This window comes from Rhinocladiella mackenziei (genome assembly GCF_000835555.1).
Source record: "Rhinocladiella mackenziei CBS 650.93 unplaced genomic scaffold supercont1.10, whole genome shotgun sequence".
In the NCBI taxonomy this organism is placed as follows: domain Eukaryota; kingdom Fungi; phylum Ascomycota; class Eurotiomycetes; order Chaetothyriales; family Herpotrichiellaceae; genus Rhinocladiella; species Rhinocladiella mackenziei.
Genome location: NW_013550595.1, coordinates 799,328 through 814,192, shown reverse-complemented (window position 1 = coordinate 814,192; position 14,865 = coordinate 799,328). Strand labels below are relative to the sequence as shown.

Below are 14,865 nucleotides of genomic sequence, written 5' to 3'. Positions count from 1 at the left end.
GATTCATGACATTCCGTCTGTGGTAGAAGGATCTCTGCCCATAAATACCTTAAACAGCCTTCGACTGATCATAGGGCCCAACCTCTTGTCACTCCACCCACCGTCTTTGTTTACACTTTTCCGAACATCTTCCAGCAACAGATTTCCATGCTGGTCGAAGCCGTTGATCAGCTTTCTGACCGTGTTCCATTGATTCACGATTCCGTAAGCCATACTCGGAGTCACCCGCTGTATCTCTTGGAGCATTTTGACAAACGTATCTTGGGCATCATCCCCGGCCCGAACTTGCCCACTATCCATACAAAATGATGCAAATTTGAGGTTATGATTCAATTGCGCCAACCGATACGGCCGCGTGGCAAGATGCTGAGTCAACGTAGATATTTGAAAGGCTGTGGTCCCGGGCGACACGGTATGATGTATCAATATTGGTTGATGAGCGAGCTGAAGATGTAGTAGTAGGTTTTCAACAATGTCAGAGGTGACAAATGACAGGTCGAGGGATTGGATGGCCGTTTTCTTTCGTTTTCGAGATCTTGCTTCGGTTCCACTGGGTGCCGCATTCGATGAGCTGCCCTCTTCAGGCTGCAACATCTGAGCCCGAACGGCAGCTACATAGTCTCGGCTTTTGGCGTTGACATTCTTCTTGAGCCAGCCATTCAGCCCCTCAATGAGATAGATAGGAATACAGTCCCGAAACCGGCGCCGAATCAACGCCACATGAGCGTCTAATTTCAACTTCATCTCTGCTTCCGTGGGTGAGGCTGACACTGTAGACGTAGACGCGGACTTGGGCCCCGCCACCATGGCGGCAAATTCGACAGCGGGAAGATGGATCAAAACGTGCTTCTCCGTCACAATTCGGCTTCGGGATGCAGGTTCCCATTGACCGTCTTCATCGTTGTATGTAGACGTCACCTTTCGCCGCCACGTCACGATATTTCCGTATTGATCTGGTTGTGGGATACCTTCTATCAGATTGGCCTCTTCGTCGATATAGTTGACTTCCACTTCAACCTTCTTCATGTATTCCTCGACCTGATTACCGACGTGGGTGTCTTTGAGAAAGCTTGACATATCCACGATCATTTCAGGAGCCGCGTCTTTCTTATTCGTCCGAGTTCTATTCACTTCCGCTAAATCGGCAGCTTTCTGCTTTTCCAGGGCCTTTCGCTCGCGTTCCAGCCGTTTCCTTTCTTTCTTGGATTCCATTTCGGCACTTCGGGATGCTTTCGCTCTGGCTCGTTCAGCTGCTTTGCAAGCTTTCTCAGACTCCGACAATTTGGAAGTTTTCGTGGTTCTGGGCTGAGCCGGGTTTGACGAAAATACAATGTCATCGAGGACATTGGCTGAAGACTTTCCATTCCCTCGATTTTCCGATGCTTTCGATTTAGGCAGTCGAGACTTGGCTCTCTCGTCCTTGCTACATTCCTGCGTCAGGTTTGCCAAAAGGTTGGCCGTGCGATTCGAATACACCTCATCTTGCAGCTCCATTCTCGTTGGCTCAGACCAAGTGAAGGGCGGATCGTCCATGAGTGCATCTTGCGAGTCATCCAACGAGAATTTCCAGGTAGCTTCGAAGTTCTTTTGCTCCTTAGTCCTCGGTTCTGGCGCCGACGAGGAGAATATAATGTCGTCGGCAAGGCTAACCCGGATCTGTCGCTCTGGAGATCTTTTCGATGCTTGCATAGCAATATCAAACTTGGCGTGAAGCAGTGATTCATGGTCGGATGAGATCTCAAAAGTGATGTTTGACATCGGGTTGTTGTCAAAACTTGCTCCAGGTTGCTCTGGCTGCGAATCCGGCTCAGGACTTCGTCGCAGTCTCTTGGACGGCCAATCGATCTCGGAATCAATTGACCCCGTGTCATCAATGTCATCGGAGGAAAAATCAAGCCTTTCAATGGATGCAGAGGATCGGGAGATCAGCTTTTGTTTCGGAGGCGCAGCTTCCGGCGAACTCGAAGAGAGAAGCTCGATCACTTCGGTTGTCATTATTGCAGTCCAGAAGATCTTCCATTTATACTATTACGACAAAAAGAACCAAGGGAAGATGCAGCGAATGACAGTTCCGGCAATAACAACTGAGGCTGAGGCTGGATGCTGCTGAAGCCAGAGACGCAAATATTATCCCCGAAAGGAATCCAGCCCAATCTGGACGTCTAAACAATCTTGGCGCAGGCGCGTCTCCCCTTGCCGACCAACGCGTAAAGCGGCTATTGTTTAATTTGGTCAACGCCCGAACTACGCGTGTTCAGGGCAGCCAATTTAATTTTGTCTATTGACTGATTTGTTTCATCATCATCATACCTCGGCGAGTGCCTCCTATTGTGCCTTGCCGCCGAACAATGGCAGCTCTGGGTCCGAGTTTGAGTGCATCCTCCGAGCCCGCGCGAACTCAGTCGCTCTCCTGTCTCCTCGACCATACTTCGCCTTGATAATCGTCGCTACAAATGCAGCCAGAAACGCTGTCCCGAGCCAAAGGGCTAGAACAATATCCTTCCTTTCAAGGAAAACGCTTCTTTTGCTGCCGAGCATCTGCGTCACTTCGTCGTGGAGCTTACTGGCCATGGTGCTTCTCGTAAACTGCTCCCTGACTCTTTCCCTTCCATTCTGACCTATTTTCTTCAGTTCGGCGCTGTCGAGTTCATGCAAAACCTTCCTCATAATGGCAGCCCATTCATCCACCTTGGATACATCGCGCAACCAACCTGTTTTCCCCTCCACGACCGTTTCCAGAGGCCCTCCAGTATTTGAAGCAAGAACCGGGAGACCATAGTGCATGGCTTCGACTGGCACGATACCAAAGTGTTCGTTTGTGGGCGTGTAAAGTAAAAGTCGGGCATTCTTTAATAGGGTAGCCTTGAATGGACCAGGTACAGACAATAAGAATAGGACTTGGATATGGTTGGGTATGGCTAATGCCGTGGGCACCGTTTTGGCTGTAGCCGATGACAATCCGAGACCCTCGGCCATATCAACGAGGTCTTTGTGATACTGAACATTCTCGCCGACTCTCTGGTCGTAGCCTCCAGCTATAATCAAACGTGTCGCTTCACGATCAGCATCGGACAGTTCTCGGTATGCTTGGAGAGCCAGGCCGATGTCCTTCTTCCTTTCGAATCTATTGATGCTCAGAAGAATCTTGAATTGGCCATCCCACAATGGCTTCTGGTCTATTTCATCTTGTCGGCCTTTTTCTTCGACATTCACGCAGGGATATATGACGCCTAATGAGCCGGCTAATGACGGCCAAATCCTCGAGGCAACAGACCTGGTAAAAGCCGAGTTAACGACTATTCGGTCGCTCCCCCTCATGCTCCAACCCTCCAGCCAATCAAAGGGAAACCTGTATATTTTCTTTGCCAACCCTAGAATACCGCGAGCTCGGCGATTGGCAAGTAATTGATCAGGAAAGTGACAATAGAATAAAGTCCGTTGGCGACCAGGGTACAACCATCGTAGCAGGGGAACGCAGGCTGAGAGCTGATCGACAACAAAGATGTCGGGGCGAAGTTTGTCCAGTTCATTACTCCAGAGCGCAATCGACAGAACAAGGTGGGTCTGGCGAAGAATGGCGAGGAGGAGATGAAAACGACCAAGGAAAGAAGGAGGGAAGAGAGTGTTTCCGCGTATTCGGACATCTAAGGTGCCTATATTCACAAGTCTGTCAATACTTTAGTTGTCGAAACACAATGGGTAAAACCCAGATAGAACTGACCATCTCGGGCCTCTTCAAAACAGTGTTGGGGATCACAATGAGAAGTGAAGATGACGACCTTGTTTCCCCGCTCTTGTAAACCGACGGCAGCATCAACAATCAGCCGTTCTGCTCCACCAATCCCAAGATCTGGGTGGAAGAAGACAATGCTTTTTTGCGGCCCCTGAGATGAAGAGGCAATTTTGCGTGAGGAGAGCATAATGCAAGTGAACGTCTTGGAAAGCTGGGACTAGCCTCACTTCCACATTCTCATCTGCCGTGACAACCAAAGAATTGAGGCAGAGCAAGGCTTGTAATCTTAGCACCCACTCGCATCAAATCAGGTCGCAACTTAGCATGTCGGCAAACCTTCCCTACTAATGAAGTCCATTAATCAAGATCCATTGCGTGCCATCGTGGATCTGAATTTCTCATCGTGCAGTTCTTTGCGCTGGGCATGCGCTAGGCATAGGCTTGGCTCGGGCAATTTCCTGGCATTTGCTGACCTACTGTAGGGGGGGCCCGATGGAAGTCCGCCACTACGAGAAATTCGCCAGTATGATTGGCACAACCTCTACGGGCTTCCTGTTCTAGCCACTCCTATGCCCCGGGCTCGGTCGCAATTCATGCGCGTTATCGTGCATCCCCTTGTTGCCAAAAAATTGTATGGGGCCCCCTTCTAGACGCAGGTCGGCCCGGTTGCATAGATAGAATTGCAGATTGTCCGCATCCTCCGCGAGCTTCTTACCTTCGCTTTCTCGAGAATCACACCTGCGGGCGTTCCCTGCGCTTCACTTCTTTCTTTGTAGGTCCATTTGTCTGGGAAGCTGTACCTTTCGTTCAACTTTTTTTTCCATCTGGCAATCTCAGACTTCCTCTCGCTTCCCTTACCTTTGTCATACACTATTCCCTTTTCCACCGCTTCGGGATAAATTACCAGTCGAAATGGCTCAGGTCAGGATCAGAATTCGCCTCCCACGAATCTAAACTGATCGATTTACAGTTCAAAATGACTTTCCTCGCTCTCATCGCGTTGTGTACCACTTACGCATTTGCCGTCTCCCCGCTGGTCGTCAAAGGGTCCGACTTCGTCAACAGCGTCGATGACACCCGATTCCAGATTATCGGTGTGGCGTAAGAGACGGCGCCTTTACGATTGCAAGAAAATACAACACTGACCGTGTGGACAAACAGTTATCAACCCGGCGGCTCTTCGGGCTTCAATCCTGGTTCTGGTATCGACCCGCTGAGCGATGCTTCAGTCTGCCTTCGAGATGCTGTCCTCATGCAGCGACTAGGTGTCAACGCCATCCGAGTCTACAACCTCGATCCTGATCTGGACCATTCCGAATGCGCTTCAATCTTCAACGCAGCTGGTATCTACATGATTCTCGACGTCAACAGTCCCTTGCCCAATCAATCTCTCAATCGCGGTGCTCCATGGGAATCATACAACTCGGATTATTTGGAGCGCGTTTTCCAGGTCGTCGAAGGTTTCATGCATTTCAACAATACCTTGGGCTTCTTCAGTGGCAATGAAGTCATCAACGAAGACTCGGTCCCAGAAGTTCCCGCATACATCAGAGCTGTCACCCGTGACGTCAAAGACTACATTGCGGCTCAGTCTCCACGACCAATTCCTGTCGGCTATTCCGCTGCCGATGTCCGTCCATTGCTCGTGGGCACCTTCAACTACATGTCTTGTGGGTTGTCCAACGACACCGCCTCCAAAATCGACTTCTTCGGTTTGAACTCCTATTCGTGGTGTGGTGATGCGACTTTCGAATCTTCTGGCTACGACGTGTTAGTTAGCGATTTTGGTAACACCACTATCCCCATCTTCTTCTCCGAATATGGCTGCAACCTGGTCACCCCTCGTGTCTTCACGGAGGTCCCCGTCTTGTACTCCGAACAAATGACCACAGTCTTCTCTGGCGGTCTTATCTACGAATACAGCGAGGAGCCAAATAATTATGGTTTGGTCAATCTCAATGACAATGACACCGTGAGCATCCTCCAGGATTACGACAACCTTAGAAAGCAGTACGACTCCCTGGACGTTAGCGTGCTGGAAAAGGCCAATGCTACTGCAACTTCTCTTACTCCTCCCGACTGTACATTTGAACTTCTTTCGGGCACCAACTTCACCATGAGCTTTGACATTCCTGCTCGTCCAGATGGGGTGGATGATCTTATCCAAAATGGTGTCTCCGGGAATTTTCCCGCTGGAACCTCTTCCGTGTCGGACACCAAGCCTTCGCAGATTGTCTATGCCACGAATGGACAAGAAATCACTGGACTTGAGTTGAACATCCTAGCCAGTGATCAGAGCAATTTGCCTGGGAACAATACTAGTGGTACTACTCCTGAGGGTGGTTCACCATCGTCGACTGCAAGTAGCAGTGCGAGCTCACCAAGCAATACCAACGCTGCAACAAAAGTCGATGACATCCAATTTGGATCTTTGATCATGGGCGCCTTGGCGGTTGGTCTTGTTGCGCAGTTGTGAGGGATTGGTGATAAAGAAAAGATGTGAAGAAACAGATACTGGGGGTGATAGGATTGTCGTCTTCTCGAACAATGTTTTCGTTCTTTCTACCTTCATGGAGCCATGCGCATAGTTGAAGTTCTCTTCGATGGACATAGTTGCAGATGACTTTGCAGGTCGAAGTTTCGAAGAACATAGGACATGCTAATGATTAGATGAATTAGAAGGGGAAAAAAAAAAAGTTCCTTTACCGATAAGCTGTCTGTGTATCATTGGAACCTAGCGATGGCTTGGCCTGAATTAAACGTGGATTCTGGCAATTCGATCAAACAAGGTCCAATCATGCCTGCTGCATCTTGAGTCAATGCCTTCGCCAACTCTTAAAATCTTCGCGGTAACGCATTGTGTATTCTGTTGTTGGCTGGACTATTTTCTTGTGATCAAGAGGACCGTTCGCCTGGACAAAGAAGACCAGGGCAGGTTGACGCAGGTGCCCATCGTCGGGATCGTGTATTCTTCTACCAGTCACGCGTGCCAGTAGTGACAAGCAGACAAAGTAAATAATACCTCTGTACGTAATTTCCAGGGCTCTCTGAACTCGAGGTCGTTGGGAAACTTTCCGGTAGACTGACGTCATGACTGAGAAGTTTGAGTGATCGCCACACAAGGATAGTACGGTTGGCCATAGCACTGGCACAGACATTGGCAATTGGCATGAGCATTGACATTTTGCCGTGTTAATTTTTTCTTTTTTTTTTTCTCTCAGCTCGACGCACAAGACTTACGCCTCAACTTGTGGCGCGTGCGTCGTTGTGGAGGGGTCAATGTGCCAATGGCAAAGTACAAAAGTCGCACAATCGAAGAAGGTTGTCAAGATCGAGCCAATCATCGGCCCACGAAACGTGCCAATGGCGCAGTCGCCAAGAAAACCTTGAGCGAAATCCTGATGTAATGCCTGTGGCGCAGGGCTTCCTCCGGCCAATCAGACATGCGGCGACCGCGTCTTCCCTAGTTTGGACCTTTCTACACACCACCAGAGCAGGATGCAGACGATCAACGTCACTTGGGCGCCCGTCACTTTTGAATTGTCGCAGAAGCTACAAAGGCGCCCAAATCCCCTCGTATTGCTTCGTCTCTTCTATTCTACCACACAAATCCGACCGAACAGACAGTCGTCGGCGAACCCTCTCTCAGCCCCCACGACCACAAATCCACCATTATGGGCCACGGTGGCGCTTTTCTACGACTCGGCCAGACAGGCCTGCGAATCATCGAATTCGCCTGTGCCGCTATCATTTTCGGTATCTACAGCTACTTCCTCGCGGTCCTGGCTAGACATAACATCACCATTCCAACATGGGAGCTGGCCGTTGAAGGCATGTCTGGCGCCGCCTGTCTCTATACCATCTTCGGCATTCTCTTCACCCTCTGTCTTGGAGGCGTCTTTTTCTTCGCTCTCATCGCCGTCGTCCTCGATATCTGCTTCGTTGGCTGCTTCGCCGCGATCGCATACTATACCCGCCACGGTGCCAACTCATGTCGTGGGATGGTCAACACTCCTCTCGGCACGGGCCTCGACAACCAAGCCGCCCCTGGCGCCGGCAATTGGGCCTTTGTCTGCAGATTGAACACGTCCTGCTTTGCTGTTGCCGTCGTCAACATCTTTCTCTTCCTCCTCACAGCAGTCGTCCAGGTTCTCTTGGCCCGTCACCACAAGAAGGAGAAGCGCTTTGGCCCCGGCCCTACCAACAACTACACCAAGGGCTTTGGCCGTCGTCCATTCTGGAAGCGTAACCGTAGAGTCCAACCGACTCGTGATGCAGAGATGGCCATCGGCACCGGCCCCACCTCCACATACCGTCCAAGCCACGAAACCGGCGTGACTGGCTCAACCATGAACAATGCCGGTCATTCTCCTCTCTCCTCCGAGCCCAAGTACGGCCAACCCGGCTACGGTATGCAAGGGTACGCTGCCCCCGCGACGAACTACTAGTTGATTCGAGTCCGGATAGGACCACTACCACCACAGCAGGTAAAAATTCCGGAGACCCGCTATTATGACATAGAAAGCTCGTCACTCCCACACTCTGTACCGACAACTACCTTTTCGGCAGATTTGTTATTCTCTCGAACCAGAATGAAACCTCTTCTCCTGAAAAACAGGGTGGGAGCGGAGCGGAGCGGAGTGGAACGGTCTCGTTTCTTTGTAGCAAGAGCAGCGGCACTTTGCGACGGGTAACGGAGTCTTCGCTAGTTTTAAATGCATCACGACTACGCAAGGAGGAAAAGGAATGCAAAATTGTGTACGGGTACGACGGATGATAACCGCCACAACTGTTCCTATATCATTAGTATCTAATAATTTACGCAAAAATCTCAAAACCGGAGAACTCCACATCGTTTCATCTCATCAAATTGGCTTTTTCTATCTTTCTGTCTGTCGTCTCTTTCCGCACTTGTGTTTCGACCGGTTATGTGATATAATGTCGGCGGATCTGTCAACGGCCTGAGGCTATATTATCTATCTGCAAGGGGCCTTGATATCTCCATACCGTAAAGGGTCTTCACATCTCATTCCATTCTCCACGTAAGCGGGTACACGAGAAGGAGGACAGACATGTGTAGAGGTGGAGCAATCTTTGGATTCATCTGCCTCTATTACTGGCATGGTGCACTCTTTCCCTGGAATCAAACAACTATGTAGATTTGCAGCATCATCGCCTTTGTTGAGTCTCGTGATCGCTTTCGTGTGGGTGGCATTAGAGATTTGAATGAAACTGCACCTCTCTTAGATCCAGAATCTTAGCAACCCGATGGGTTGTTGCTATTGGTTCGCACCACCACGACGCGGTCTCGACACCACCTGTCCATTGTGCTTTTCTGCTCAGAAAGTTTCGCTTAAGGGGAGGGGGATCCACGAATAGAACACTGGCATGTGCTGAGGAAGGTTTTGCCCTTAGGAGCGGCATGGATATGGCGGTTAACTATTCAGGCTTCAGGTTTGGGGATCCCAACATTTCCCTTATGAGAGGTGAGTCGATTAGCCTGTGGCAAGCCTCCAATGTCCTATTGCTTCTGTTGAAAAGCGTTTCCCCTTCCAGGTCAGACATGCATCGTTTTCCAGTCCATGTGATCGAACGACTACGCAGATCAACGCAGATGGATCTTTCACATTCATCATTCGAAGACCACTAGAAGGAGGGGCCATCATAGGATGAACCAAAGAGCCCAATGACTGGGCTGATTACCCACGTGAAGAAGCCGGAAACCACCTGTTGGAGATGGCGGCGAAGATGTATCCCCCAGTTTTGGACCAGAAGGGAAGTTTAAGGTCATCAAGACCAGGGGATTGGGACCGGAGACGGAGAGAATGAAGGGGGGCCTTGAAAGGCAAGAGAATCATCCATGCCTACGGCATCAATGAAAGCGGATACGAGCTTTCATGGGGAAATCGTAAAGATGGTACTGGATGGGGTATGATATGAGGAACAGCTTGGAAGATGCCAAGAGAAATACCAGAGGAGATGACACTCTCCCATTACGCGAGTGTGGCGCGGCTACCTCGCCGGGTTGCCCGGAATGGAGGCTGTCCCTCTAGGCCCCTCCCCCGGATGACAAGCTTTTTTCGACCTGTAAGTTATATCATCCGATTTCTTGTTGAATCAAAGTCGTGTCCTCGATTCGGCACCTGCATCCAAGATGGATAGGAAGCTGCAATTTCGTTGCTGGTTCCACCAGGTTATTAGCCATGCGCCTTGAATGAAATGTGTCCGGCCCTGATTGACTTTTTGTATGTTCAGCATGTCGGCGTCCAAAGACTCCAGCGGCACCTCCAAGATGGAGAAGAGCAACGGCCCGCAGCTGAGAGGAGCTCAAAGTGACGATTTGAATCATCAGTATACCACTCCGGATGATTTGTCCGTGGATGAACAGAGTGCTATCTTACAAGCCATGAGCCTTGAGTCCCCCCCTGGAATGGTCACGTCACCAACCAGCTTATCAACGAACTTTAACCATCCAAACATTCCTCTATCATCCACTCCATCCACTCCCCTCAGTCCTACAACAGAAAGCTCTTCTCCAGGGCAGTCCAAATTCACCAAAGCTTGGCAAGAAGTCCGATATTTTGCTGGCGGTCTCATCACTCACCCCTACGAATCGACAAAGCATTACTCGATACTACGACACTCTCTCGGCATAGTCTACTATAGTGGTTCTTCCACCAATCTAGCAATTACCATCTTTTCCGACCGAGAATTGCCCTCCGATAGGACTCTGTGGCTACAACGGAAGGGATTTTCTGGGAAGACAGGCTTGAAAATTGGCGGTTTACTAGGCGCGAGAAGCACTTGGATTGACGTCACTCCGGTCGTCAAAGCCACGCCTGATCAACTTAATCCTGCCAATGAACGTGCGTGGCAGCGAGATATCAACAAGTTCCTCAAGAAAGCACCGAAAGAGATCCGATCTCACCGTGTTCGCGAGACTGACATACTCAGAATTCCTTGCGATGCCGATGATGGCTATTTGAGAGTTGTCTTGTGCACCGCTGAAGGAAAGAAGGTCCTGTGCGGCAGTCCGATATTTCGCCTCGCCTCCTCGTCCACCGACAGCAGCGTGATCAGGGGTGCGTCGCTAAAGACAATGCCAATCGAGATGGGAATCAAGTTGGCTTCGGTGGTAGCAAGCGACACCGTGTCGGCCACTCTGACACCGCTGGCCGAAACTGCTAGGTCGGCTGTGACCACTCAAATATCCCAGATATATCAACCTAGTGCGTTAGCTCAGCAAGCCATGACCACGGCCTATGATGCAAGCGGGGTCCAGGATCGAATCGACAACATGAATGAACAATACGATGAAGCTCGAGAAACCGCATTCAGTCCCTCTGAAGGACAAGCGTACGATGCCCTGGCCCGTCCAGATATCGTCGGACCGGCATCGGGTCCCGTTTCGCCTTTTCCTGTACGGTTTCATGGAAAAGTGGTACCTGGGACCGGGAGAAGTAAAGAATCGTTGAATATGCCCACTGCCAATCTAACAGGAGTACCCGAAGACATTCTCTGGCGGCACAAAGGTGTCTTTTTTGGGTGGGCTACAGTAAACTTGCCCAAGAAACTGGCTGGAGAGGAGAAGAACGTCCCTGATGAATGGCACCAAGCTCTCATTTTCATCTCCCCAGACCCTGACCGAAGGAGGACAGTTGTTCATAAGAATACTGCCCGCGTCTACTTGATACACGACTTTCAATCAGCTCAATTCTTTGATGCCAAGCTATCTGTCATCCTGATGGGATATCTGCGTGCTCTACCAGAACCCGAGCCAGGACAGGAACCGGACACTGATGCTCAGCTGTTTGACTTCTACAAAGATGTTGCCACAACCAATGCAAGCCTGTCTCGATCGGCATGGACTGCAGAGGCTAATGTGGAAAAGGTTAAATCAGCGGCCTCAAGTCGATCATTCACAGAGCGATATGTCGATTTCCGGCAGAGCAGCCAGAGGCAGATCGATCGAGTCCCAGTGCATAGATTGGGTGTGCGTACAGAAGGGGCATCTCTCAGAGATCGGTTGGTGGGAAACGGAGGAGTTTGGATTCCAAGAGAACAGTTGACTCATACGTCGACTGTCTGAATTACCAGTTTTCAGTCATCATCTTGCCTATAGCGCCATCAAAAGCTCACACTAGAGCAACCACCGCCTTCCTGAAAGCAATCTGCCTATTTCATTCATCAAGATGAGCTATAACACTTCCGATTTGACTGGAAGCAACCAATGAAAGTTTTCGAATTTTTGTCAAAATGGGACTCCGGTGAGGTATCCCATTATCCTGATGACGATTTTGTACAGGATCAATTTAAGTCCTGTCGCATGCGCAAGATCGATGCTCCATCGAGACACCTTCAAGACTCTTCGAGCTCGAGGGACAGAGATCTGATCATATGCTGCGAGGGCCTCTTCCAGCGTGTGCGTCTTTTTGAAGCAACTGGCAAGATCCCACGAGTCCATGATTGCCATGTTTGCACCATTTCCAGCGAATGGACTCACTGCATGATTGGCGTCTCCAATCCAAATGACTGGTCCATATGTGGACGGTAAATGTGGAAATGGAGGCCGATCCATGGCGTTGACCTGCATCACCGTGCTGGGATCCGTGGCAGCGATCAAATCTTTTACGACTGGAGAGAAATTTGCTGCCACCTTCGTCGATTCTTCCATGAGCTCGTTCAACCGTTCTTGAAGGATGGGATATCGTAGTCGCTCCTGGGGTTCACGACTTGCTCGACTCAGACCCCAGAGCACAGATTTGTCGTCAACGGGTGATACGAACAACCCGATTCCTTTGCCGCCCAGCAAAACTCCCCAGTCCCGATCAACGGGCTTTGGAATTTGCCCTCGATGGGCAAATCGTGTGGTTCCACCCCAAGTGTAGTATCCCGTATAGTCGAGTCTGTCATTTGGTCTCAACACTGACCGAATCTTACTCCGAGACCCATCCGCTGCTATCAAGATATCACACAGCTCAGTTCTCCCGTCACTCAAAGAAACTCGCATCTTGCCATCTTCGGTGGACTGCGCGTCGTTGACGGCCGTGCCCCAATGAATTTCAGCACCAGCTTCCGCCGCAGCCTCAGCAAGGACTTTCTGCAGCGCATTGCGACGAATCCTCATTCCCGTCAACTTCTTGGGTCCAAATGGTTGCATGGGGAAGCGGAAGATGGATCGAAAATTTTGATCCCAGATGTTGAACCTTCCCCTCTCCTCAGTTGCGTCTTCTGCATTGACACTCACGGCCCTGACCCGCTCATACATGTCTAGGAAGTCGAGGACTTGAATACCGCCTGGCCGGTTATCCGTGCGAAGAGAGAGGGAATATCCTTCGCGCCCAATACGGATTTCATAGCTGTCTCGCTCGTATACGATGACTTTGGGCCTCGAGGCGCCAGGGAAGTGATGGGCAAGGGCAATGCAGAATGTGAGTCCGGCGATGCCGGCTCCTGCGATGATGATTGTGTTGGAGGAGAGAAAGTAGGTTGCCTCAGAGGGGGAAGATGACATTCTGATTCTATTGAAAAGAGAAGACGATGAGCTCAAGGATTAGAACGCCTCCCTGGGTGGGACGTCCGGGGCCAGAATTTTTCCTACTTTAATAGGTGATTTCATAGGTAACAAGATGATATCGTATAGAGTCTCGTATTTTTAGCTTCTTCGCGGGAAGCGTACCCGCAGTTTTTACCCCAGGCACCAGCGATTCACCGACCGGTCATACATCGCGCTCACCACCCCATCACTACTTAAACCGGTCTTAGGGACTCCTTCACCTCTATCGGTTTCTTTCTCTTCTGTTTCGGAATATGGTGGCGGCTGTGTTCGTAGCTTGACTTCGAGAATTTGTTGCTCGGCAGTTGTGATCGTTCATTTGCAGGTGGCTAATGCATGAGAGAATAGCAGCCTTTTAATGGGTCGCGTAGCCTCGTTGGCCTAGGGTTTTGAGGATCTCGTCGTTGGAGGAATCATTCTGGGTGGTTAGAGCCCTTGTGGGCGGGATGTCTTACAGTATCTGCTCCTCGGGTTGGCTTGGATGCTTCAGGTACCCCGCCTCTAGGTTATTGGATGTTGGTATTGCTCTGTGGATCCACCACCGGTGTGCTGGTATCCCATCGATGACGCTTGAGAAGCAGTGTTGGCGTAGGCGTGTGCTGACATTTTGAACTCTTAATTTTGTGACAGTTTTGGGCTCTTCTGGCGTATTTGAGACACTCGGTTTTATGGTATCAATCCACGTGTGTCTTTTTTTCTGGCTTCAGCATGCCGTCTCCATATGCAGAAGATTTGCCGTGTTCCTGCACTAACCCAAACTGGGAAGGTACAAGCTTCTTTTCGCCCTTTGTGGAGTTGGAGAGTACCTCAAATCCGGCATCTTCCACTGCTCCCGTAGGTTTAAAGGTTGTCTTAACTCGCTGTCGATTGCTAGCCTCGAGGGCTGCCTCGAATTCAAAAATTCTACCGATACGACCTTGCTTCTGAATGGAGCATCTCCAGTGGTGCCATTATTCTGTTGCTCGCAACCTTATGATGGCCCGACTTCTTCCAATTCCCGGTAAAGAGAATATGGGGAATCACGCAACGGAACGAACCCGCTCGCGCAAGCCTTTCAGTAGGTGCAGAAGGTCTACCATTGACACTTCCTCAGTCTATGGCGGTTCACCCATCGCCAAGAATCCTCAATCCTGACAACGGATGGTACATCCTCGTACCGCCGATTCCCGAGACTGTCATAAAGGCGCGTTTCTATGTAATCTGTGGCTGATCAAGATGCTTGATGGCAAGAACGAGTTGGAGTCGGGGAGGCTTGCTGCAGTGGTGGATGAAGCGATGAGATGTGAAGACCAATCTCGAGGCCGGGATGGCTGACACCCGGCATAGGGTGGACCAAGATCTAATCCAAAGCCCATGGGGAAGGTTGTCGACTAGTGTATTGGACGGAATGAGACGGAGAAAGCCTCCTTCAATGCCAACCACGCGGTCAGGTCACATGACCAGATACGATCACGTGCTTCACATCGGCAAACCTGCTGTATCTTGTCAGCAGCTTCCCCAGATTTGGACGATCCGAAGAACGAATCAACAACCGCAGAAAGGCGGGTCTTCCAGCGACGGCTCGATCGAGTTTTAC

General features: G+C 50.4%; 6 protein-coding genes across 6 annotated transcripts; 3 read left to right on the top strand and 3 right to left on the bottom strand.

Moving 5' to 3' along the window:
- Positions 1 to 3: 3 nt before the first annotated feature.
- On the bottom strand, positions 4 to 1,995 carry Z518_10970 (uncharacterized protein; the record flags this gene model as incomplete). Its single annotated transcript, XM_013411479.1, has 1 exon — positions 4 to 1,995. One exon carries the CDS (start codon positions 1,993 to 1,995, stop codon positions 4 to 6), a length of 1,992 nt encoding a protein of 663 aa, XP_013266933.1.
- A 330-nt stretch (positions 1,996 to 2,325) lies between these two features.
- Z518_10969 (uncharacterized protein) lies at positions 2,326 to 3,920 on the bottom strand (the record flags this gene model as incomplete). The annotated part of the gene is made up of 2 exons (XM_013411478.1): positions 2,326 to 3,653; positions 3,722 to 3,920. The coding sequence occupies 2 exons, from the start codon at positions 3,918 to 3,920 to the stop codon at positions 2,326 to 2,328; spliced, it is 1,527 nt and encodes a 508-aa protein (XP_013266932.1).
- Positions 3,921 to 4,709: 789 nt separating this feature from the next.
- Z518_10968 (uncharacterized protein) lies at positions 4,710 to 6,209 on the top strand (the record flags this gene model as incomplete). The annotated part of the gene is made up of 2 exons (XM_013411477.1): positions 4,710 to 4,834; positions 4,895 to 6,209. The coding sequence occupies 2 exons, from the start codon at positions 4,710 to 4,712 to the stop codon at positions 6,207 to 6,209; spliced, it is 1,440 nt and encodes a 479-aa protein (XP_013266931.1).
- A 1,198-nt stretch (positions 6,210 to 7,407) lies between these two features.
- Z518_10967 (uncharacterized protein) lies at positions 7,408 to 8,181 on the top strand (the record flags this gene model as incomplete). Its single annotated transcript, XM_013411476.1, has 1 exon — positions 7,408 to 8,181. One exon carries the CDS (start codon positions 7,408 to 7,410, stop codon positions 8,179 to 8,181), a length of 774 nt encoding a protein of 257 aa, XP_013266930.1.
- Positions 8,182 to 9,989: 1,808 nt separating this feature from the next.
- Z518_10966 (uncharacterized protein) lies at positions 9,990 to 11,822 on the top strand (the record flags this gene model as incomplete). Its single annotated transcript, XM_013411475.1, has 1 exon — positions 9,990 to 11,822. One exon carries the CDS (start codon positions 9,990 to 9,992, stop codon positions 11,820 to 11,822), a length of 1,833 nt encoding a protein of 610 aa, XP_013266929.1.
- Positions 11,823 to 11,984: 162 nt separating this feature from the next.
- Z518_10965 (uncharacterized protein) lies at positions 11,985 to 13,247 on the bottom strand (the record flags this gene model as incomplete). The annotated part of the gene is made up of 1 exon (XM_013411474.1): positions 11,985 to 13,247. One exon carries the CDS (start codon positions 13,245 to 13,247, stop codon positions 11,985 to 11,987), a length of 1,263 nt encoding a protein of 420 aa, XP_013266928.1.
- Positions 13,248 to 14,865: the final 1,618 nt, after the last annotated feature.